At 43.4% G+C, this 26,195-nt stretch overlaps 1 protein-coding gene across 3 annotated transcripts in view; it reads left to right on the forward strand.

The window, feature by feature from the left end:
* Nucleotides 1-19,425, forward strand: part of STIM2 (stromal interaction molecule 2) — an 84,000-nt gene extending 64,575 nt beyond the window's left edge. For 2 of the 3 annotated variants that reach the window (XM_081332634.1, XM_081332635.1), the window contains 10 exons: nt 50-164; nt 3,973-4,084; nt 5,852-5,967; nt 9,178-9,355; nt 10,129-10,306; nt 11,261-11,428; nt 13,130-13,230; nt 14,421-14,659; nt 16,568-16,802; nt 18,591-19,425. In XM_081332634.1, coding sequence (XP_081188760.1) covers nt 50-164; nt 3,973-4,084; nt 5,852-5,967; nt 9,178-9,355; nt 10,129-10,306; nt 11,261-11,428; nt 13,130-13,230; nt 14,421-14,659; nt 16,568-16,802; nt 18,591-19,071 — 1,923 coding nt within the window. In that variant the 3' untranslated portion in view covers nt 19,072-19,425. The remainder of the gene's footprint in view (nt 1-49; nt 165-3,972; nt 4,085-5,851; nt 5,968-9,177; nt 9,356-10,128; nt 10,307-11,260; nt 11,429-13,129; nt 13,231-14,420; nt 14,660-16,567; nt 16,803-18,590) is intronic. The other variant, XM_081332636.1, reaches the window with a different exon arrangement.
* Nucleotides 19,426-26,195: the final 6,770 nt, after the last annotated feature.

Below are 26,195 nucleotides of genomic sequence, written 5' to 3' on the forward strand. Positions count from 1 at the left end.
AAAACTTGCCCGACATAACGTACTTCATACCACAATTTTCTCTTCTTAGTTTATCAGAGAAGATATGAAATATAAAGATGCATCTAATAAACACAGCCACTTGCACAGAGAAGACAAGCACATCACCATTGAGGATTTGTGGAAACGGTGGAAAACATCGGAGGGTAAGCCCTTCATTTTGTGCCTTTTTTCTTTTTTCTGTCGGTTCCTCCGCTCTGTATGATAATAAAAAGCAATTTAATGCAAGACAAACGAAGAGGAGGAAGGAAATAAAAGCTAAAACGTGTAAAGCCGAAGTACATATAACGTAACACAAACTAATCTCTTGAAAGAAAAGAAATGCTTCCTGCTCTAGGCCTGGATCGCTTTGGGAAATGACAAACTTTTGAGATAAAAAAAAATAATCACGATTTCGGCGTTTGACAGAATATCCCATAAAATGTGTTGTAGACGTTTTGAGGTAAGTTGAAGAATCTTGTGCCAGTGTGAAAGATCAGAGCCACATAATGAAGGTTCAAGTCAGCTGATTTATTGCTAAAAACCTAGGCACAGGAATCTTCTCGGCTAAAGTTTAGCGTATGCTAGGAATTAGATAAGAGCCAACGATTTAAAGAGGGTTGGACTTAATTCATTTGTTGCTATGTAGGGATTCTAGGTTGATCCCTCTTTTGACTCTTTCCCCAAGTTCTGCCTCTCCTTCTCCTACGCTAAAAGATATCCTAACCTTGGGAAAAACAAATAAAAATGGCTATTTGCCCCTTTGTCACCCAAAGGAAAGGGACGTGGTGGCTCAGTGGGTTAGGACGCTGAGCTTGTCAATCAGAAGGTTGGCAGTTTGGCGGGTCGAATCCCAAGTGCCACGTAACAGAGTGAGCGCCTGTTACTCGTCCCAGCTTCTGCCAACCTAGCAGTTCGAAAGCACGTAAAAAATGCAAGTAGAAAAATAGGGACCACTCCGGTGGGAAGGTAACAGCGTTCCGTGCGCCTTTGGCGTCTAGTCATGCTGGCCACATGACCACGGAGACGTCCTCGGACAAGCACTGGCTCTTTGGCTTTGAAGCGGAGATGAGCACCGCCCCCTAGAGTCGGAAACGACTAGCACGCATGTGTGGGGGAACCTTTACCTTTACCTTTACACCCAAAGGAAAATAAATACGAAAATTGCAGGAAGAGCATGATTTTGGACAAACAGGGTAGCAGAATCCGACACCCAATCTATGTTTTTAAATTTAGTTGTTATTCTGTCAGAAAGCTGTTACTTGACCAGTATGTTTGCATTCTTAATAAACTAGCTTTTTCAAGAGGCAACTGGATTTTCTTTGTTTTTCTTTGAAGGCGTTTTGCTTTTCATCCAAGAAGCTTCTTCCAATTCTGAGTTCTTGAGAACTGAGTTCTCCTTCAGTTCCGAACTGAAAAAGCTTCTTGGGCGAGAAGTGAAACGTCCTCAAGGAAAAATTCATAAAAAGGACCATCTTCATTGTTGAATAATTAACTGTGGTAAAAAACTGGGTAGTGCTATTAATTGAATTAAATTAAAGTCATATAAGAAAGCAGCTGCTTTGGGATGTTGGAACTATCTTATGTAGCAGAATGATCCCACTTATGAAAGCTGAGAGAATCTGATGTTATTAGCACAATTGTTTACATGAGTTTTTTAAATCAAAGTTATCGACAATTAAATACGTAAGAATGTCTGAAACGTTGGAACTAAACTATGCACCCCTCATAAATTGTGCAATTATATATTTGGGTGCCCAGTTACACTCAGATGTCAAAAGTTTCCAGTGGACACTGCTCTTGAGGACAAACAGTGACTTCCAGCAATAAGAGTTTCTGTATTTTGCCACATATTTGCCAGCTAATCCTTTATCATCATCATTATTTTTAGATTTAAATGGCACATTGGCAAAATGTGAAAAAGTAGGTAATAAAGTAGACAAGAAGTAAAAAAGAACGTCGGAGCAAACATTAGAAAAAGTACATTGGTGGACAATGTTTATTAATATAATATGTGTAATCTTTAGAGATATAAAGAAAGAAAAATGGGTGGTGCTCTGTGTGTGTGTGTGTGTGTGTGTGTGTGTGTGTGTGTGTCTTAGGGTATAAGAAAAGGAAAGGGTGCAAAAGGTGCCTTCTGAATCATGGTGATATATACAAGCTTGGAAGTGAAGAGGGAGGGCGTTACGTATATGCCATAAAGAACAAATTGCTATCTGCTACTGTATTGTAGAAGCAGTAAAAATTCCTACACTGGAGGTAGCTCTATGTATCACGTACCAATAAACCTGGATAAAATTGCACAGTGAATGTGCTGTTAAAAAAAAATATTGAATGTGATGTGGGGGAAAAGTTATTGCCTTAACTGATGTCAAGATAAAATACAGGTAGTCTTCAACTTACAACAGTTCACAACCTGCCTCCAGAAGCGGCGAATGCTCCAACACTGGAAGTTTTTAAGAAGACTCTGGACAGCCATTTGTCTGAAATGGTATAGGGTTTCCTGCCTGAGCATGGGGTTGGACTAGATGACCTCCAAGGTCCCTTCCAACTTTATTATTGCTATTATAATTATTTAGTGACCCTTCAAAGTTACAACGGGAGCCAAAAAAGTGACTTAGGACCGTTTTTCACAGTTAACGACCGTTGCAGCCTCCCCATGGTCAGGCGATCAGGTTTCCGACGCTTGGCAACTGACTCATACTTATGATGGTTGCAGTGTCCCAGGGTCATGTGATCCTCTTCGGAGAAGGAAAGTCAGTGGGGATTCACTTAACAACCAAGTTTCTAACTTAACAACTGCAGTGATTCACTTAAAGACAGTGGCAAGAAAAATAAATTGTAAGATGGGGCAAAATTCTGTGACTAAATGTCTCATTTAGCAACATAAATTTTGGGCAGAAATTGTGGTCGTAAGTCGAGGACTACCTGTAGAGGGAAAAACGATTGGCCCATCTGGAGAACCCACAACGAATGAGGGACGATGTAGCAGAACCTTATTTGGGTTATGACCGTTTTTCACACTTATAACTGTTGCAGGCAGGTGGACGCTTGTCAGCTGGTTCATATTTATGACGGGCTGCGGTGTCCCGAGGTCGTGTGATCCCCTTTTGCGACCTTCTGATGAGCAAAGTCAATGGGGAAGCCAGATTCACTTAACAACCGTGTTCCTAACTTAACACCTGTGGTGATTCGCTTAGGATCTGGGGCAAGATAGGCCGTAAAATGGGGCAAAACTCACTTAACGGCTGTCTTGCTTAGCGATGGCAGCTTTGGGCTCAGCTGTGATCCTAGGTCCAGGATTACTTGTAAGGTAAAAGGTAAAGGTTCCCCCGCACATGCGTCCCTATTTTTCTACTTGCATTTTTTACTTGCTTTCGAACTGCTAGGTTGGCAGAAGCTGGGACAAGTAACAGGCGCTCACTCTGTTACACAGCACTCGGGATTCGACCCGCCAAACTGCCGACCTTCTGATCGACAAGCTCAGTGTTCTAACCCACTGAGCCACTTGTACAATTCCTTAAAGACCACAACTTGATTGTATTTCGACATCGACATGTTGCTTGTGTTTCTTTGTTCTCGTTGCCGTCCTTTGGTATTGTGTACACACGCCAGAATTACACAACTGTTGGGGGATTCTGAGGTAAATACATTGACTCCATTGTTCAAGAGAAAAAAGATGCCAGATCAATTCTGAAGCCAAGCCCGGCAGAAGAGGATGGCAAGGGATCAAAAGCGCATTTTATAGGTCACAAGATTTCGTGTTTCAAATACGCCGTGGAATTTTTTTAATCAAGGAATATTTTAAAGAATTACTTGCTTATAATCTTTGGATAATCTTCATTCTGATGAGCACATGATGAGAACGGCAGACTTGCCAATAAAGTAAATTATTTTGTTTTGTTTTGTTTTGCTCTGTGTTTGGACTGTTGATTCAGTTCTGTGCAAAATAATGTTTCTTTACATTTGTTGTAGTTCACAACTGGACGCAAGAAGAGACGCTTCAGTGGTTGGTGGAATTTGTCGAACTTCCTCAGTATGAGAAGAATTTCAGACAAAATAATGTCAAAGGAACAACGTTGCCAAGGTCATTTTTTCCCCCCAGTCTAATTAATTTCGGTAGAAGTTGTACCAGTTTATCCCCTCCGTTTTGATCACAGGAAACATTTTCTGCGAAACACACACACACTTTCTCTGTTTTTATCCTGCTTCCAGCACGCACTGAACGTGAACAGTGAAATATACCGAGGCCAAAGCAGGGTAGATATTTATATTGAAATGTTCTTTACAGATTCTTTCTTTTGGTGCAGGATGCCATGTACATGAAGCAATTATATCCGTAATGACTATGTGTGCTTAGGTGGCGTTTACGTCCATTATTTTTAAATGCCTCCTGAAATTGTACTTTAAACCAAACTACACATCTTTTGAGCAACAACACAGTCACTCTGCTTCAGTAGGAACATTGTAAACTGTTTTTCGCTTAGAGGGATTTAAGAGACAAAATTGTAGCTTTAAGCCTTGCACTTGTGGACACACACACACATACAAAACAAATTTAGCTTTCTGGACATGAAGACTTTGCTCTTACCACAATACTGATGATGGTGATGATGATGATGATGATGAGGAGGAGGAGGTGGAGATAACATTATTGGGGAAGAGTGGATCCATCCACTATGTAGGACGATCTTTAACCTGCTGTGGAAATCTTAACAGATGGACCTTTTTGAATGCAGGTAGTCCTTGACTAAGAAGAGTTCATTCAGTGACTGTTCAAAGTTACGACGACACTGAAAAAATGTGACCTATGACCATTTTCATAGTTATGGCCTTTGCAGCATCCCCAGGGTCACTTGATCAAAATTCATACGCTTGGCAACTGGTTCATATTTATGACGGTTGCAGCGTCCCGGGGGGGTGGGTGGGTGGGTGGTTCACGTGATAAACTTGTTTGACCTTCTGACGAGCGAAGTCAATGTGGGAAGCCAGATTTCACTTATCAACCAGGTTGCTAACTTATCAGCTGCAGTGATCGAGCAGAGTCGTAAAACGGGGCGAAACTCGCTTAACAAATGTCTCACTGAACAGCAGAAAATTTGGGCTCAATTGTTTTTTTTTTCTTGAAAAGTTTTACAATACATTTTATCTTTAACAATCCCTCCCCCCCTCCCCCCACCCAACCCTTCCTAACCCTCCCTAACCCTCCCCCCCTCCCCCCTCCCCGACTTCCCAGAGCTAAATACAAGGTATAAAAGTAAAAACAATCATAAACAACCATATGTTAACAACAATAAACTATTAAATCTATCGCACTCTAGCTCATATGAAATGACTACAAGCAATACTAATATCACATAAAAAAACTTATACAAATGCTAAATGAAACTTTTTGGTCCCATATTTGTTCTGGATATAATCAATCCACTTTTTCCACTCCATAGTATAACGTTGTTGCGAATGGTCTTTCAAATAAGCCGAAATCTTTGCCATTTTGGCCAGGTCAGAAACTTTTAGAGTCCATTCTTCTATAGTCGGCAGTTCCTCCTTCTTCCAATATTGACCTACTAAAAGTCTTGCTGCCGTAATTAAGTTCAGCATCAACTTGGTGTCCACAACAGTTGGGCTCAATTGTTCTTGTAAGTTGAGGACTACCTGTATTTACTTTAATATATTTATAGCCATATTGCTATTTCTGTATCTGTAATCCATGAAACCGGTAAATGGAAAGAAAAACCAACCCTGCCTCCGTGATTGTACGTCTTTGAACACGACACAGAATGCATTTTAGTTGCACCCTGAACAGTTCCATTCAGGGCAGCCTTCTTAAAAATCTCTATTTTATTGTGCACAGGATAGCAGTTAATGAAGTTGCATTTATGATCTCTCAGCTGAAAATTATCGATCGGAGTCACAGGCAGAAACTTCAGCTGAAGGCCTTGGACGTGGTTTTATTTGGACCTCTCACACGTTAGTACATTTTCACCGTCTCCCATAAAAACATGTCTTATTTGTAACTGCTAGCAGAACTATACTTTTTAAATGTTTCTCCTACATTTATGCTCCAGCGTACTCTCGTGGTATTTACAAGAGGGCTATTACTTAAGTGTCTCTCTGTGAATGAATTTCCGTCCACTGTGTATATTTGTGTCAGTGAGAAGGAGGAAATAGAAAGCAGAAGGGAAGAAGTGAACATTTACGTGGAGTGCCCAACTACTCTCCTTTGGCCAGAACTGAAATTACTAGCTGTTGTAGCAATACAACTTCCTACCTGTAGACTTACTTCCGGTATAAAGTCCATTTTGTAGGAGAACAATCCTGGTCCAGTTATATACGTTAGGAAAAGTAAATTGTTGAAAATCTATAAAGTCACTTTAGTTTTAGCCTGTTGCGGAGTTCTTCTCCTCCTCTTTGCCTCAGTTTGAAAAGCCTGTTGCATTTTCATAGACCTAGAGCAACCTAAGACTCTGCTATTCGAATATAATTTAGGTCAGGCACTTGAGAAATCTCCTGGGGTGGTTATGTTTTGCTTCCCAGAGCCAAGCCTAGGAAGCTTTACATATTTTTCTTTTAAATTTTGTTGAGTCACAAACGATTGAAATAGATGTGGATCTATATCTTAGGCTAGTAACTGTTTCTCTGTGTTTAGGGGTTTGGGGGTTGTTGTTTTTTTTGGGGGGGGGATTTGTTTTGAAAGGCTATTTTAGTCTTAACACCTGCCCAACTGGGTATCTTGTTCTTTAAGCAAGTCCAATAGCACACTGTGAGTTTATTGTGAGATTCTTTCAATTTCAGAAGCGTGCGGCAGACCATAGCTTACAGAATGCAGCTCTCGAGCTAGTCATTGTACTTAGTTCTTTGGAAACAGGCTATTAAGTCAAAAAAAACCCCCAAAACTTGGACTAGGTTAGATCCTGTGAAAGAGACCATAGAGACGAGTAAGATAGTTTTCAAAGCAACAATTGATTCCGAACCCTTCAAGCTACAGTAGCGGCCAAAATTGTGGAAACCTTTTGGGAAAAGTGTAACAGTAGACATGCCCCCTTTGGTTCAGTTTCCACCAATTTTTCTTCTCATTTCTTTATAACTGTAACCTTGTTCACTTCATAATACTATTTTACATCCCTTTCTGGGCAACCAGTCAACTCTTTGCACCATTACTTTAATTTTATTACGTTTTACAAGCTCACTCAATGAAAGAACACACAAAAGAATCCAACCAACTCGATAGGGATCACATAACACACTGACAAATGTCCTCCTCTCAGCTTCAATACACGACATCGATAACTGAGTCCTACTGTGATCTGATTGGCTCATTGCCAAAACAAGATGACACCTGATTGGCTCTCTAAACACTCGTGCTCATTGGCTACCGTCAGATGAAGGAAAGTTACCTGATATCAACCTAAAGAAGTTATGCTTCCTTTTTCTGGTTATTTGGCTATAACTTTTCATAGAATAAAAAGGGACGCAGTGGCTCAGTGGGTTAGGACGCTGAGCTTGTCGATCAGTAGGTCGGCAGTTTGGCGGGTTGAATCCCGAGCACCGCGTAACAGAGTGAGCGCCTGTTACTCGTCCCAGCTTCTGCCAACCTAGCAGTTCGAAAGCACGTAAAAATGCAAGTAGAAAAATAGGGACCACTCCGGTGGGAAGGTAACAGCGTTCCGTGCACCTTTGGCGTCTAGTCATGCTGGCCACATGACCACGGAGACATCCTCGGACAAGCGCTGACCCTTCGGCTTTGAAATGGAGATGAGCACCGGCCCCTAGAGTTGGAAACGACTAGCACGCTTGTGCGGGGAAACCTTTACCTTTACCTTTACCTTTCATAGAATACAGTACAGATAATTGAACAATTATCTTTGTTGCATTACATTCTTGATTAAATTATCTTTCCATTGATATTTAATTTTATGGTACTACTGCAAAAAAAAAAAGGGGTGTTATTAGCCACCAAACCTCAAAAATACACTTTTCCCCGTAAAGGTTTCCACAATTTTGGCTGCTACTGTAAATGATGTTTAGTGGAAGGTGATATGTTTTCAAAGGTTGTACTCAACGCCGCTAGCTTTTGAGTACAAGTTGTCCTAAACCTACAACACTTCATATAGTGACCGTTCAGAGTTAACAACGGCACTGAAAAAGGTGACTTGATGACCATTTTTCACACGTATGACCGTTTCAGCATCCCCAGGGCTGGGTGATCGAAATTCAGATGCTTGGCAACTGGCTCGCATTTATGACGGTCACAGTGTCCCGGGGTCACGAGATCACCTTTTGCAACCTTGTGGACAAGCAAAATTAATGGGGAAGCCAGATTTCGCTTAACAACCGCGTTACTAACTTAACAACTGCAGTGATTCACCTAACAACGGTGGCAGGAAACAACGGGGCAACAGTTCCTTAACAAACGTCTCCCTCAGCGTCATAAATTTTGGGCTCAATTAGGGTCGTAAGTTGAGGAATACCTGTATTCTTTTTCCTTTTTTTTTTAAAAAAAAGATGAAATTCAAATTAGGGCTGGGCTGTGCTTTCGACCTGAATTCAACGCACTGCTTCAGAATGCACAAGATAAATGAATGCTGCATTTGCTTGCAGTTCATTAAAGCAGTTGCGTCCTTTTCTATATTTCTCTAATGAGTTACATTATAGTCCTGGAAACAGATACAGTTGCTTCAGTGATGATCTTTGGAAGACAATCCGAAGCCGTGTGCCATGTGCCATCTGCCTTTTACTGTATGGGGAATAATTTTTTAAGAGGAATGCTTTTTTAGAATGGGCTTGAAAAATAATAATAGCTGGGTTTAGATAAGAGTGTGTAACTATACTAAGTAATTTGGGGCTTGCTTAATTCTTTCACCTACTATGTTCTGCTAACCACAATGAGGTGGTGGGCTTCTGTTTCTCCTTTCGATTAATTAACTAAAATTAGCCTGTCATCAAAGCCTAAACTTTGGTTATTTTTTCCCCCACTGTGGTTAATTAGCAAAGTAGAAACAAGCCAGAATCGTAAACTACACCGCAAGACGTGTCTGACTAACTTTCAGCAAAAGGGAATTTTCAAAATCTTTCTCCAATCTACATCAGAGAAGGATAACAGCGCCCCTCTTTTCCAAACAATGCCGAAATATGTTTCCCCCCCCCAAACAAACCTAATACATAACTGCTTTTTTCTAGGCCCACCCCACAATTGGATGAAAGATTTTATACTCACCATCTCCATAATGATTGGCATCGGAGGTTGCTGGTTTGCCTATACACAGAACAGGACTTCAAAAGAACATGTTACCAAAATGATGAAAGACCTGGAAAGCCTCCAGTCTGCGGAGCAGTCTCTCTGTGAATTGCAAGAAAGGTATTTGAGAATGCTGGGATTAGGTAGACCCATTAGGGCAGGGGTCTTCAAACTTAACCCTTTTATGACTTGTGGACAGAATTCCTCAGACCCCTGCATTAGGGTGTTCAAAAACTTTACAAAGTTGTTGTTACAAAACGTCACAGGCCCCAAAGTTGAGAAAACCGTGGCTTCCAGCTGCCCTTTATGCTTTACATTCTCTCTACATTAAGATTCCTGTGAAAGAGGAGCAGTGGGCTAATGCCTCCTTAAGTAACACCAGCTGCCTGCAATTAGTGCAGGTTCGACTCCCACCAGGCTCAAGGTTGACTCAGCCTTCCATCCTTCCGAGGTAGGTAAAATGAGGACCCAGATTGTTGGGGGCAATTAAGCTGACTTTGTAATAATGCCGCTTGGGGTGTGTGTGAAAGCCCTAATAAGCAGGCATATACATAGAATGAAGGCTACTGCTAAGCTTGTAAGCCGCCCTGAGTCTTCGGAGAAGGGCGGGATATAAATGGAATTAAAATAAATAAAATAAAAATAAATAAAGAGGAACACCAATAAGTTTGACTAAGCCAAAATGCTCCCGACCTGATTTAGGATCATTTCAAGAATAAAACTTGACCGATCTGTCAAGAGGATTGGCAATCTTTCACTGTTCTGCTCCCACTTTATTACGCGATGCTTAGAATCGCGTTAAAAGTGTTTGCCCAGTGAATTGAACCGTGCGCAGAATTAGATAAAGGTGGTTTAATTTGTGCTAAAAATGTTTCTCCCCCCCCAAAAAAAAGGCTTGAAAAAGCACAGGAAGAGAATCGAACCGTTGCCGTAGAAAAACAGAACTTAGAACGCAAGATGATGGACGAAATCAGCGACGCAAAACGAGAAGCCTGCCGGCTCAAAGAGCTGAGGGAAGGAGCCGAGTGCGAACTCAGCAGACTTAAATACGCCGAAGAGGAGCTGGTGCAGGTATTTTTTCAAGTTACATTCAAAGTTTCAGCTTCCATCTGGGATTCAGCGACGCTTGCAACGAGTCTTGTGCTTGGCAAAAATCAAGCTTTGAACTTTACATCTAATTAAGCAATTATCCCCGTACGTTTCTTACGATAAAGGGCTGCCCTACGGTGGCTTTTGAAGGGTAGAATAGAAAGGTCCAATCTGGAATTGGATCTGATCTTTTAATACGAGGGCCTCCATCATTCTACTCTAGGTAAATAAGCCATAAAGTCAGGAACAAATTTATTTATTTATTTATTTATTTTATTGGATTTGTATACCGCCCTATTCCCGTAGGACTCAGGGCAGTTTACAGGGCAGTTAAAACCATGAATACAAAAAATTAAAAACAAATAAAACAAATTAAATTCAAGCCCCAAGAGTAAATCTAAAACCCAGTTAAATTAACAACCCCACAGTCTGAATGAAACTGTAAATCAGTGAGGCCAATTGAGGTCAGTCGCAGAAAGGCATTTCAGAAACCCGGAAATAGGTGGGTAAAAAAGTGGGTAGTTTGATCTATGGAAATAGAAATTGGTTAATTAATTAAGACATCTGAAAGAAAGGCCTTCAGTTAACCAAACAGAAGATGAATCTTAGATCAGGGGTCTTCAAGCTTGACCCTTTTATGACTTGTGGATTTCACGCTGGCTGAGGAATTCTGGGAGTTGAAGTCCACAAGTCGTCATAAAAGGGCCACGTTTGAAGTCCCCTGATCCAGATTCATCTTCTGTTTGGTTAACTGAAGGCCTTTCTTTCAGATGTCTTGATTAATTTAACCAATTCATTACCCCATTATCCTCGTCTTACCGATAAATGTTCGACAAAGCATTGGTTCTGTCAGAGGTTGTCTTGGGCAACATGGTTAACGGGCCAGTGCCTTTGTCAAATCTACTGTCTTCTCTTTGTCCCCCCCCCCCGGGCCAGGTCCGTATGGCTTTAAAAAAAGCCGAGAAGGAGTTCGAACTGCGAAGCAATTGGTCTGTTCCAGATGCGCTGCAGAAATGGCTGCAGCTCACACACGAAGTGGAAGTCCAGTACTACAATATTAAGAGGCAAAACGCAGAAATGCAGCTAGCCATCGCCAAGGAAGAGGTAAAGCCGCCTGGTTGAACCATTCTGGTCAAAATTGGAAAAGTAAAGATGTGTGTGGGGGGGTTGGGTGGCGGCTGACGATCTTCACATCTCAGGACGTAGGGCTGTCCCTCTCACTGGTGCCGCGACGAAGCTTTTCTGGAGGCGTCCTTTAATGTTCCCTTTCGCTGCTCCGAACCTTTTCTGGACCATCCCCCTTTTTTAGAGGAAGGCGGCAGCACGTTCTAGAAATGAATGCTGAGAACTTAAAAAAAAAAAACTTTTCCGAAAGGCCACGATTGGGACACCTCAGCCTTGCTAGCCTTAGAGCAGGGCTTTTCAACCTTTTCACCCATTGTGGCACTTTTAGGATATGGCCACATCTGAGTACCCCCAATCGCCTAGCAAGGTGTCAAAAACTTGATGACCAAAAAAAGAGAGAAAAAAGTAAAAAAGTGATGGAGTACAGGTAGTCCTCGACTTAGAACAGTTCGCTTAGTGACTGTTCGAAGTTACAATGGCACTGAAAAAAGTGCCCCCCAAGTCACAGCCGAACAAGGCAGCGCTCTTCCTCCTGTCCGAGGTTTTCATTGTTGTGAGCATTTCTGTTGAGGATTGGCAGCGGGGGTGTGTGTGTGTGTTTGGTTATTCCCCCCCCCCTCTGCTGCGTGGTTGCAGCAGGTTTTGGTCACTTCACATGACCCTGGGACACTGTGACCGTCATCAATATGAATCAGTTGCCAAGCATCTGAATGTAAATCACAAGACCCTGGAGATGCTGCAACATTCCAGCTGATCGGCGCTTCTTCTGGGCTCAGCAGAAGCGCCAGGATCAGCACCAAGCTCCAGCTGGAGCCTGGCGCTGATCCGGGCGCTTCCGCTGAGCCCTGACAGCCCTGCAGCTCCAGCTGTCCCTCGCTCAGGCTTGTGCGGTGCTGCCCCCGGTTCAGCTCATTCCCTTCCCCCGCTACCGGTTTTCTAGGATGGCCTCGTAGCACCCGCCAGGTGCCCATGTACCACAGGTGGTACCCGTACCACTGGTTGAAAAGTCCCTGCCTTAAGAGGATTTGCTTCTGGAACCAGCTAAGATGCTGCAGGGTAACGGCGTGGTTTCAAACTCCTGGATCTCAAATCAGTTTCAGATGGTGTGAAAAAGGGATTCTAGAATGCCACGTTTCCCCCTTCCCTCTATTCTTAGGGCTGCAACCTCTGTTTTTTAAGAGTTGCGCCCTGTGATTCTAACAGCCTTTCTGCTAGACACCGTGAAACCAGATTTTCATTGGTTTTTCAGGATTTTCACCAAGGGCAACAGCAGCCAAATCAGCCTCAGTAGCAGCTAGCTCGTGGAATGATACCGCAAAAGGGATGTGTGTGTGTGTGTGTGTGTTTTGAAATAAACGTGGCAGAGAACTGAAAGATCAAATAAGGTTTCAGTCTTGACTATTAGCGCACGCCACAGCAGCAAGCAGCCTGTTTCTGTTGCTGGTCAATGAAGACCATCTGCAGATCTCACTGCTCACGGTCCTCAGAGCAGCATCCCAGAGTCTTACCTTACTGTCAAAAGTGAGAACGTGCTTGTTTCGTTTTGAAGATGCAGCTAAGATTAGGATGTCTCTTCAGATGCTGCCCCCCCCTCCCCCTGCCAAGAAGGGAATGCCTCTCTCTCTTCCCCTTCCGCCTGGCTTAAAATCAGCCTGAAATCCCTGCGATGTTTAATTTTAGGCAGAAAAAATTAAAAAGAAGAGAAACACTGTATTTGGGACGTTACACGTTGCGCACAGCTCTTCACTCGATGAAGTGGACCACAAGATTCTGGAAGCAAAGTAAGACATTGAATGGGTATGATGCCCTTTATATTTGGTTACAGAAATCTTGTTGTTGTTGTTTTTTTTAATGGGGCTCGCACATTTTAAATTAAAAACTCAGCATAAGTTGAACAAAGTCCTTCAAGCTGGTGACGCTTGAGGAAGGGGTAGGCTTGTCTGTAGGATGACTACAGCTTCCTGCCGATTAAATATTGTCTATTCTGGCTGACGTTCTCCGCTAAAATGAGCTCAACGGCATGAATCCAGTATGGACAGTCTGTTTTTGGAAGGGTTAATACGCCCAGTCCTTAAGGAGACGGGTGCTCCACCTTCTTAAAAGAAAGATCCCTGGGAATTTGACCATCTTGGAGAAATATAATCCAGCCTTGCAAAATTCTGTCAACGTAGCCTCAGAATAACCTTAGTCCTGCTTCTTGTCTGGCTCACCTGGTAGGGCTGACCCTGAGTGATACGGTCACATGACGTGTTATGCCTGCGACCACATTGATTAACGATGATAATTCCGGTCCCACTTAACCGCCATAACTCGGGGACTATTTGTTTGTTTATAAAATGTATTAGCCTCCCATCTTACCGCACGGTAACTCTAAGTGGCTTACAGTATTAAAAGATAAAACTAGATAAACCAATAATACAAATACTACCTTTTTTAAAAAAAATCAACCTATCTAAAGAGATGGGGAGGGAAGGAGCACGATGAGATATGACCTACGTTTATAACTCTTGCTTGGAAAAACATGTCTCTTAAATCAGGGGTCCCCAACCCCCTGATCTGTGGACCGGTATCGGGCCACGCCATGCCAGCAACCAGGGCCGCACAAACAAGCAAAGCCCCATCCGCAGGATGCAGGCAGCACACAAAACCACATCTCCGGTCCCTGGAAAACCACCTCCCTGGTGCGCAAAAGGTTTGGGACCTCTGCCTTAAATGAAGTAACACACAACCTAGGTGTTCTTGTGGACCCACAGCGCCTGCTGGGGCAGCAAGCAGATGCTGCAGCCAGGAAAACCTTTGGCCAGCTTCAGCATTACTGTCAGCGAGGTGGCCCTGCATAAACTCATTTCTCCGTTACCTTAGTGCCATTTGACAAAAGGTTGCTCTTGAGGATGGTCTTGCTGACCGGGATTTAAATATCACTGTGGCGGCAATGTGACGTAGCTTGTTTTAATCTCTGGCCTCTTCTTAGGAAAGCACTTTCTGAATTAACCACCTGCTTGAGAGAGAGACTCTACCGATGGCAGCAGATTGAGAAGATCTGTGGCTTCCAAATAGCCTATAACTCAGGACTGCCCAGCCTGACTTCCTCCCTCTATTCTGATCATAGTTGGGTAGTCATGCCACGAGTTTCCATTCCGCCTTACCCAATCGCGGGGGGAGTCGACGACCTCGATGAAGATACCCCTCCCATTGTTTCCCAGTTTCATGGTACGTGGTGGGGGAATATCTCAGATGACCTCGGATGGCCGTGGTGGGTGGGTGGGTGGTGGGGGTGGGGGAGACACACATATTTGTGGCTCGAGTCTAAAACTCTGAAAGTCAGTAGTCCTTAACTTACGGCCACAATCGAACAACAGAATTGCTGTTGTTAAGTGAGTTTTGTCCTATTTTACGAGCCTTCTTTGTCCCAGGTGTTAAATCCCTGCAGTTGTTGAGATATTAGCACAGTGTCACCCGTCCGAATAGCAAGCTCAAAATCAAGGAAACTTCAGGGCAGGGGGTCTTCAAACTTGGCTACTTTATGACGTGTGGACTTCAAGTCCCAGAATTCCTCAGCTGAGGAATTCTGGGAGTTGAGGTCCACAAATCTTGAAAGTTGCCAAGTTTGAAGACACCCCCCTCCCGCTTCAAGGCTTTGAAGCGCCATGAAATACAAACGTTACTGAATGCACATCAAGGAACGGAAGAAGCAAAACCGGCTCTGGTTTCCCCGCGCTAAAATCTGCCTGGCTAACAATAGCTTCCCTTAACCCCCACCCCACCGGTTGTTCACGTTGTCCAATCGTAGGCGAGGGCAGTTCGGAAATAAACCTTCATTTGGTTATCAATGAGAGACACTCGCAGATACAGAACTTTTATTATGCACATTAGAAAACTGTAACTTTGCGTTACTTTCTGACATAATCACCATTCAGATTGAGGCACTACAAGGTTTGAAATTCCTTAATAGTTGTCGCTCGGTGCCAAATCTGGGCTGTGTGTGTGGGGTGGTGGTGGTGGTGGTGATCAAAAACATCCCAACGGAACTGATTGAAAAGTTCTTGCGTGCGTCTAGCGGTACCCGGATGATCTTTTATCATGAACCATGTTTAAATTTATTTGCATTCAGCCCAAATCATCTAGTGTGGCTTCTTCAGTTCTGAGACTATTTCAGTTTCTGATGTACCTTTTTGGAATTCCCTAGAGACCCCTTAGAGGGATGCGGTGGCTCAGTGGGTTAGGACGCTGAGCTTGTCGATCAGAAGGTCGGCAGTTTGGCGGGTCGAATCCCGAGTGCCGCGTAACAGAGTGAGCGCCTGTTACTCATCCCAGCTTCTGCCAACCTAGCAGTTCGAAAGCACGTAAAAATGCAAGTAGAAAAATAGGGACCACTACGGTGGGAAGGTAACGGCGTTCCGTGCACCTTTGGCGTCTAGTCATGCCGGCCACATGACCATGGAGACGTCCTCGGACAAGCGCTGGCTCTTCGGCTTTGAAACGGAGATGAGCACCGGCCCCTAGAGTCGGAAACGACTAGCACGCATGTGTGGGGGAACCTTTACCTTTACCTTAGAGACCCCTGGTCCTTCACAGGTTGCTGAAGTAAATTGCCCCCACCGTGCTGACAAAGTCTGTAGCTCAGCAACCCGTTCTTTACCCCCTGAGGACTGCTTTCATATTTGTTTCGTTCTGATCTGTGGCTTGTGTGTCTCGTCGCCTGTGGGACGATGCCTTCTCCCTCCGGGTAACGTGTGAAGCCAAGCAGAATTTTAATCGGTGCTTTTTTCGCCGAGGGCGAATAAAATTCCTGTTTTGCAATGAAACCGACACACATGCAGCGAGACAAGATTGCTTTCTGTTAAATATTTGAGTCAGGTGGCCTATCTCTGCTAGGCGGTAACCAAAGCTACTGGGAAATGCCGTCAAGTAGAACTCAGTTTCACCCTCGCCTCGTCTGTCTCATTGGCGGTTGCGTTTTAAAGAAGAGTATTAGGAAGGGGAGGGGAAAAAACACACCCACAACCCCTCCGTTTTATAAAGTAAGGACTTTCCGGAGCGTTTTTCTGCCTTCACAGAGCAGAGTAATGTTTTGGTGGACTGATGAATGGCTTCTGAATCCGCTTCTGTTCTCCTCAGGGTCTGTTGTGAAAACCAACACCTTAGCGAGGAGTAGCAGCATGTACCGCTCCAGGCGAAATGTTGTGCCGTCATCGCCTCAGTTGCAACATACAGCACAAACACAACCCACTGCGCACACACAAGCCACCCTGCAGTCTGCAGACCCAGACCTCCTTTCAGTGTCCAGTTGTCCTGCTGCTTACCGGACGGAGGAGGAGGAGGAGGCCATTTACTTCACTGCTGACAAGCAATGGTATGAGCCTTGAGGCGCATTCATGAACAGACCAAATTAAAATAGACCAGGAGCCTTCAGACTTGGCCCTTTTATGACTAGTGGACTTCAACTCCCAGAATTCCTCAGCCAGGCACACTGGCTAAGGAATTCTGGGAGTTGAAGTCCACCAGTCACGAAGGGGCCAAAGTTCCCCCATGCTGGCTCAGGAATTCTGGGAGTTGAAGTCCACCAGTCATGAAGGGGCCAAAGTTCCCCCGTGCTGCCTCAGGAATTCTGGGAGTTGAAGTCCACTAGTCATAAAAGGGTCCACGTTTGAAGGCCCCCTGCTCTAAGCCAACAATGGGATCCTTAATTAATGTGATCAATTGATTTAATGTGAGAACATGAGAAATGAGCAAGAAGAAATAGAAGTGTGTCTGATTTGGTGCCTTAAAAACCAAAACTGAAGACGAACTGTCTACATCGGGGGGGGGGGTGTGTGTTCTCAAACCTGGCCCTTTTATGACTTGTGGACTTCAACTCCCAGAATTCCTCAGACAGCGTGCCTGGCTGAGGAATTCTGGGAGTAAATTGGCAAGTTTGGAGACTCCTGCCTCAGATTAAGAAGGGAGATTGTATTATTATTGTTGTTATTAATATTATGGTTCATCTTCCATTTGATTCACCGTCTGGGACTGGTAAAAATTGAAAAGTTCAAGTCCTAACCTCAGGGAGCGTCTGAGTATATGGGCGGTTTCGAGTGAGGTGATATTTTTTTTTTTTGCAAGGTCAGAATATTCAGGCCTAATAAGTTCAAAATTTAGGTATTGCTCTAATTGCATAGTAGATCCTATTATGTATTTATTTGCTACCCATCTCGTTTTGAAGTGACTCTTTGGGTAGAGCTGGACACATCCATGAAGCTTTCTTGGATAATAGAGAAATGACACATTATTGTCAGCTTTGGAAGTTTTTTTTTTTAATTTTTTTTTTCTAGTCCGGTTTCCCTTCCATCCAGATACTAACCAGGATTTGCTCAGCTTTCTAGATTAGTCACGGTTGGCTAACGCTGCCACCTAGCGGCCCCTTTGAAATGCGGCTCTAATTGTCTGTCGGGCTTTGCATATCAAACCTAGGGAAGGGCATGCTGCAACGGTCATTAAATGTGAAAAACCGTCACAAGTCACTTTCATGAACGCCACGGTAACTTTGAACGGTCACTAAATGTGGACCGTTGTAGGTCAAGGACTACCTTACGTTGCCCATTGAATGGACTAGAGCAGAGGTCCTCTTTGGTTGGTCGGCAGTTTGGCGGGTCGAATGCCGAGTGCCGCGTAACAGAGTGACCGCCTGTTACTCGTCCCAGCTTCTGCCAACCTAGTAGTTCGAAAGCATGTAAAAAATGAAAGTAGAAAAATAGGGACCACTACGGTGGGAAGGTAACAGCGTTCCGTGCGCCTTTGGCGTCTAGTCATCCCAGCCACATGACCGCGGAGACGTCCTCGGACAAGCGCTGGCTCTTCGGCTTTGAAATGCAGATGAGCACCGGCCCCTAGAGTAGGAAACGACTAGCATGCATGTGCGGGGGAACCTTTACCTTTACCCCTTTGGGCACCAGGGACCGGTTATGCGGAGAGAGGTTTTTCCCGTGGACCGGAGGGGGCGTGGTTTTGTGTGTTACACCTGCATCCCGCGCATGGGGTTTTCCTTGTTTGTGCGGACCTGGTTCCTGGCATGCCACGGACTGGCGCGGGGTGGTGTTGGGGACCCCTGGACTGGCGTGATTGTGTCGATTAACCTGATCTCTTGGTCTCCTCTGCCTTGTAGGGAAGCTCAGGACGCGGGTTCCGAATGCGACTCCTTCAATTCTTCCATTGGAAGGAAGCAGACTCCCCCTTCAAGCCTTGACATCTATCAACCCCTCTCACCTCAGAAGACGTCCCAGGAGGATGTCTCCTTAGAACAATCATCTACCGGAGACTCTTCCTCTCTCACCGCCGATATTTCAAGGGGTTCACCGGACTGCGCGGGGCTGACGGAAACGAAAAGTATGATCTTCAGTCCCGCGAGCAAGGTGTACAACGGCATTCTGGAGAAGTCCTGCAGCATGAACCAGCTCTCCAGCACCGCTCCTATCCCTAAGCCTCGGCACACCTCAAGTTCCTCCACCAGCAGTGAAAGCCGAGCTGGCCACGAACCTTCTCCCATCTGTCGGATCAGTAGCGTTTCACACGACCTGTATCAGAACGGAGAGCGAAACAAAAAAACGTCCAAAATCAAGAGCCTTTTCAAGAAGAAATCCAAGTAAGGATGCTGGAGGAGAGATCTTTTTTTTTTCTTTCCCTTCGACTACGGCATTCTTTTGACTTTTTGGTCATTATTATTATTATTGTTATTATTATTTAAATTAAGAATGTAGTTGTCAGACTTTCCTAGGCTTCGAGCGGCACAGCAAGAAAACCTCTTAGGTCAAGTCTTTTTTTTTTTTGCTTCCTTCCTGTTTTAACGTCAACTTGCATCAGCTGTCAATGAGAAATTTTCAATTTCAAGACAGTTTACAGTCGATTCGTCTAATTTATTTCAGTGCTCTCTCTTTTTTTTTAGTTTATATATAAAATGTTTTTTAAAATTTGAAAAAAAATAAATATATAAATTAGCAACACTTTAACACAAGCTTTAACGGACTCGTAAGCCTGCATGGGCTTGCCAATTGTTCTTTCCTTGTTTACCAGAGCATCTTCTTAATCTTTCCATAGAAGCTACGGCATTGTATACTGGACACGAAGTGACTTTTTGAATGAAGTACAACTTACTTAAATTGCACTACTGCTCTCCTGACTGGAAAGTTTATCTTTGCAAGTGAAACGGTTTTAAACTTGTAAAAAAATAAAGAAACGAGATGGGGTTGGCTCAACTGTTGGTTTTTTTTTTTTTAGATGGTTTCTATGTAGAAGCTAGCATTTCTAACCGTTGATTTTTTGGAACTGGAGCCTCATTTTAAATGCATTTATTAACCTAACGGATTGGGGTCCTGTTGTAAAGATAATCCAGTGACTTCACTATGATCTTATGGCATTGCACAGGCTGTCTGGGTAGAAATATATGCCAAGAGAAGGGGGCTTCTGATTCCATACCCAAGCGGTAAAATGTCGGTCCTTTTAAAACACGATGGACTTTCTAAAAGATATTCACAAACTTCGACCTGGGTGAGGGAGAGAACGTGGGCACTCGTTTACAAACATTGACGGTGAAAAGATGATTGATTTGTGAATATTTGTACTGTGGCAAAGATAATAAATTGAAAATCCTATTGTGCCATGACTTGTTTGGATCATAGACATTCACTTCCCTTTCCAAGTGAAACTTTTTAGCTTTTTGTTCTTATACGTAATGGTACGTCCAGTTACATGCTGTGTTGTCTATATTCTCTTTATTCTACTCTCCCTCTTGGGAATACACAGATTTCTTTTACAGCAGAGATGATGCGGAGTGCTGTAGCAATTGAAAAGAGAAGAGGGCTCAGCTTTCCAAACAGTTGTTGACCAGAAGTGTGACTGTTGGTAACAATCCCAAACATATTGCTTTAAAAGGTTCTAGCGATGGTCTGTGAAATCAGGGGTGTCGAACCTCGGCAACCGTAAGGCTTGTGGACTTCAGCTCCCAGAATCCCCCAAGTAATTCTGGGAGTTCAAGTCCACAAGTCTTAAAAGTTGCCGAGGTCTGACACCCCTGATTTACATGCCGTGCGAATTGTAGTTTCACCGCTCGAGCAATGTTGGGCCGCTTTTGCAGGGTTAGGAACGCAACTGCCAGTCTGCCAACTGTGACGGGCCGCCAGTAGAAGGAATAGGGCAGTATTTTTTCAGCCCCGTCCCTTTTGAAAGATTTTAAGGCCACGAATGAGAGTAACACGCTTCCAGAAGGCCAAGTTATCAAAGTTTCTCCACCCCCTTAAATACAGGTGGTCCTTAACTTACAATAATTTGAGGGTGAAGGTTTGTCCTCTGAGCTTGTGGGTTGGTTTCATGAACAGGCTAGGTAACCTCTTCTTCAGCAGAGTTTAGGGGACGTCTGCGTCAGTGTTCTGTTCATAAGGGCTTCATGTGGCCAGTAGGTCTTGCGAAGGGCCAGGTGTGGGTGTGTCAAGTGAGGGTCTTAGATAAGATAACATAATCTTTGTCATTTTTTTATTGTGGGCACAACGGCACACATCAAAGATGAAATTTAGTCGCCCGCTCTCCAAGTGAAACACACGTCCTCCTGGACCCACGGCTCAGTTTGGAAGATCACATAGGAGCCGTGGCCAGGGGGGCTTTTGCCCAGGTTCGCCTGGTGCGCCAGTTGCGGCCCTATCTGGACCGAGATGCCCTACGCACAGTCACTCATGCGCTTGTGACCTCCCAGATAGACTACTGCAATGCTCTCTACATGGGGCTGCCCTTGAGGACCACTCGGAGGCTTCAGCTGGTGCAGAATGCGGCCGCGCGAGTTGTGATGGGGGTCTCCCGATACTCCCACGTAACGCCTCTTCTCCGCAAGCTGCATTGGCTTCCAGTTGCCCTCCGGGTGAGATTCAAGGTGCTGGTGATGACCTATAAAGCCCTAAATGGCATGGGTCCGGATTATCTTAGGGAGCACCTGCTGCCAGCATCAACTTCCCATCGTCCTGTGCGCTCCCACAGGGAGGGCCTCCTCAGGGTCCCGCCTGTCAGGGAGTGCCGGCGGGCGATCCCCAGGGGGAGAGCGTGCTCGGTGGGCACGCCTGCCCTATGGAATCAACTGCCTGTGGAACTCTGGATCGCCCCCCAACCATCGCTTGTTTCGCTGGGACCTAAAAACTTGGCTATTTGACTTAGCCGGCCTGGACTGAGGGGTTTTAAGGTTTTAAATTTTAAATTTTAAACTGTTTTGGGGCTATTAATTTAATTTTATTTTAATTTGTACATTGCACTGTTTTAATTTGCCCTGTAAACCGCCCTGAGTCCCTCGGGAAAAGGGCAGTATATAAATCTAAACAAACAAATAAATAAATAAATATATGACACACACCTAAAACATACTATACACAACATACGTGTACAGTAGTCTTGTGATGGGTCTGGTGTAAGTGACTGATGACTCACACCAGACCCATCACCAGGGCCTCACTTGACACACCCACACGTGTGCAGCGCCCTGCCACTTGTGCAAATCGAGCTGCGTCCGCGTGCAGCAGCCCACCACTTGTGCAAATCAAGCTGCGTGCATGTGTGCCGGCCCGCCACTTGTGCAAATCGAGCTGCACGTGCCCCAGCCTGCCATTCACACAAGAGCTGTGTGCCTAGATGTCTGCGCCAACCCAGTTCCCCTCTCCCTTCCCCCCACCCTCCACCCCCTGCCAAGCCACAAAGGTTGGGGACCTCTGTGCTAAAGCTAAGCCATGGCATTAAATATGATTCAGCCCCCGCCCTCCGGGTGTGCTATCTTGATTCCAGATGATAAAATGTGATGTTACATAAAAGTACTACCAGCATTGAAATTAGGACTCCTTAAAGCGTTCCAAGATGACCGGGAATGTAGCAGCTAAGATGGTTGTTGTGAGTTCTGACCCATCTCTTTGTGCCTGGTGTTTTTGCATGACTTTATGATGCTAGTTTTAATGCACGGTTGGAGTAAGATGTCAAAATATGTGAATAAAATGTTGTTTGGTGAAGGTCAAGCAAGCAGGAGCTGGTTCAGCATGGTGTCATTGTAGAAGTTAAAAGTTTAAGTGAAAGACAGGAGCCAGCTGTGTTGGTAACCTTCACCTTGCAACTGTTTGTTTAGTGTCCCTTTGAAGTTACAGCGGCATTGAAAAAAGTGACTTAGGACCGTTGCAGCGTTCCCCATGGCCACATAATCCAAATATGGGCACTTGGCAACTGACATGTACTTAAAACAGTTGCAGCACCCAACAGTACCAAACAGTTGCAGTCATGATCACCATTTGGTAACCTTTCCAACTGGCTTCCCACAAGCAAGTTCGATGCAGGAAGCCAAATGTGCTTAATGACCACGTGCCTTGCTTAACAACTGTGGCAAAAGAGTCATAAAACGGGGCAAAATGCACTTAACAACTGCCTGGCTTAGCAATGCAAAGTTTGAGCTCAGTGTTGGCGCTAAGTCCAAGACTGCCTTTACGTTCCAGCTTTTATCCTCATGTTTGAATTAAGCCCTTAGTAGCAAAAGTTTTCCTGGGGAAAAGAAAAAAAAAGAAAACAACCATCAGTATTAAAGCTATGCGTGCTATAAAACTGATTCCAAACAAGGACTTTACAAGAGCATAGCATCTCTCTGCAGTTCATGAAAGCAGCCAGCCTGTTTTAGGCTGGAAAAAAGTTGCACATGCAACTTTAAGACTTTGTGGACTTCAACTCCCAGAATTCCTCAGGATTTAAAATTGCAAAGTTTGGAGACTCCTGCCTTAGATTCGGAAGGGAGATGGTATTATTATTATTATTATTATGATTATGATTATGATTATCATTATGATTATCATTATGATTATCATTATGATTATCATTATGATTATCATTATTATCATTATCATTATCATTATCATCATTATCATTATCATTATCATTATCAACAATAATAATCATCACACACTCAGCCAGATGTTCAGACTGGATTTGGCATTTTTGTCTACCTATCGAGTCCTTACCAAGGACCCGGGATAGGCAGATGTGGATGTTTGATGGTGTTACAGATATCGTCGCAGGATGGAAGCAGCTCCTAGTAAGGCTGCCTTTTGCAGTTGACTAATGGCGAATTTGTCAATGCCGATGATGGTGTTCAAGTGGTGCTCCAGTTGTTTTGGGATTGCACCCAAGGCGCCTATTACTATTGGTACTACCCTGGCTTGCCTTTGCCACAGTCTTTCTATTTCTATTTGTAGGTCTTTGTATTTTGTTATCTTCTCCAGTTCTTTCTTGTCTATTCTGCTGTCTCCTCCTCCTCCTCCTCCTCCTCCTCCTCCTCCTCCTCCTCCTCATCTTCATCATCATCATCATCATTATTTTGTCTATCTCTATCTCTGAATCATCTGTCTATCTATCTATCTATCTATCTATCTATCTATCTATCTATCTATCTATCTATCTATCTATCTATCTATCTATCACCTACCTAATTTATCACCTACCTTTATCTATCTATCTATCTATCTATCTATCTATCTATCTATCTATCTATCTATCTATCTATCTATCTATCTATCTATCTATCTATCTATCTATCTATCTATCTATCACCTACCTAATTTATCACCTACCTCTATCTATCTATCTATCTATCTATCTATCTATCTATCTATCTATCTATCTATCTATCTATCATCTATCTATCTATCTATCTATCTATCTATCTATCTATCTATCTATCTATCTATCTATCTATCTATCTATCTATCTATCTATCTATCTATCTATCTATCTACTACCTAATTTATCACCTACCTCTATCCATCTATCTATCTATCTATCTATCTATCTATCTATCTATCTATCTATCTATCTATCTATCTATCTATCTATCTATCTATCTATCTATCTATCTATCTATCCATCCATCCATCCATCCATCCATCCATCCATCCTATTTTGATTCACAGCCTGAGGAGACTGGTAAAAACTTAAAAGTTCAAGTCCTAACCTCTGAATTCCCAGCATGGAGAGCTCCCCAAGCAGCATGGACTTGTGGAGCAAAACTCCCAGAATTCCTCAGCCAGCATGCCTGGCTGAGGAATTCTGGGAGTTGAAATCCACAAGTCTTAAAAGTTGCCAAATTTGGAGACTCCCTGCTTTAAAGGAGTTGATAACCTCACCGTTAAGGGACTGCAGCTGAGTGGAACACCTGAGGGTAATTAAAGACTGTCCCAGAGAGGCTGGTTTGGTGCCTCATGAATCATTGTTTTGCTCTCTCTCCTATTGCCATAATTAGCCCTTCTTTGAAGAAGGGCAGGTTAGCAATTGGAAATATAAATAAATAGATACTGGCTCTCAGTTTAAGCCCACGTTCATATTTAGCAAAAAAGAACGACATGAAACTTCTTGAGAAGTTCAGGTAAGTGACTATTGTAAAATTGCTTCTAATTTAACAAAATGGTCTGGAAGAAATATATATAAACTATGTAATATATATATATATATATATATATATATATATATATATATATATATATATATATATATATATATATATATATATATATATATATATATATATATATATATGTGTGTGTGTGTGTGTGTGTGTGTGTGTCTGTGTGTCTGTGTGTCTGTGTGTCTGTGTCTGTGTGTCTGTGTGTGTCTGTCTGTGTGTCTGTGTGTGTCTGTCTGTGTGTCTGTGTGTGTGTTTGTGTGTCTGTGTGTCTGTGTCTGTGTGTGTCTGTGTGTGCCTGTGTGTGTCTGTGTGTCTGTGTCTGTGTCTGTCTCTTTCTCTGTCTCTGTCTCTGTGTCTCTGTGTCTGTGTACACACACACACACACACACATATCAGTTTGCAAGTTATAAACTGGTATCGGGAATGGAAGAGAATTTGGATATGTAGGCTAGATATGAGAAACTGACAGTGCCTTATCAGTTTATAATTGTAATGTTAATTATATAATGTTAATTATATAATAATAGAGTTGGAAGGGACCTTGGAGGTCTTCTAGTCCAACCCCCTGCTCAGGCAGGAAACCCTATATCATTTCAGACAAATGGCTGTCCACTCTCTTCTTAAAAAGTTCCAGTGTTGGAGCATTCACAGCTTCTGGAGGCAGGTAGTTCCACTGGTTAATTGTTCTAACTGTTATGTTTACTGAGACCTAAGATTAACTGAAACCTTTTGATTTAATTCAATTTATTTACTTACATCCCGCCTTTATTAGTTTTACAAATAACTTGAGCTGGTGAACATATACAACCCACTTTCCTCCTATTCTTCCCATAATAACAACAACCCTGTGAGGTAGGTTGGACTGAGATATCTCAGCTGTGCTTTTCTACCAAAACAATTACAAATCGTTCTCATTTAGTGACCAACATTGGGATGGGCAACTCAGGTTGTTAGCAAAGAGAATCACAACTGTGAGACTAATTGTACTTCAGCTTTCCTTTGCTTTACAGGATTGCAAAGGTCATAAATGTGAGGACTGGCTGCACAGTCCATTTAGCTGAATGGTCGCTAAAGAAGGCAGTCGCTAAGCAAGGACTACCTGTCCTTTGAGGTCTTCTGTAGAGTTTCCTAGAAGGTTAAAATGCTCTTGATATTATAAGTAGTCCTCAACTTACAACAGTTCATTTAGTGACCGAAGCTATGACGGCACTGAAAAATGTGGCTTATGACCGTTTTTCCCCCACAGTTACGACCTTTGCTGCCTTCCTCGATCACGTGTTCAAAATTCATATGCTTGTGGCAAGAAATAAA

Source organism: Vipera berus (assembly GCF_964194415.1).
Source record: "Vipera berus genome assembly, chromosome: 7".
NCBI lineage: Eukaryota > Metazoa > Chordata > Lepidosauria > Squamata > Viperidae > Vipera > Vipera berus.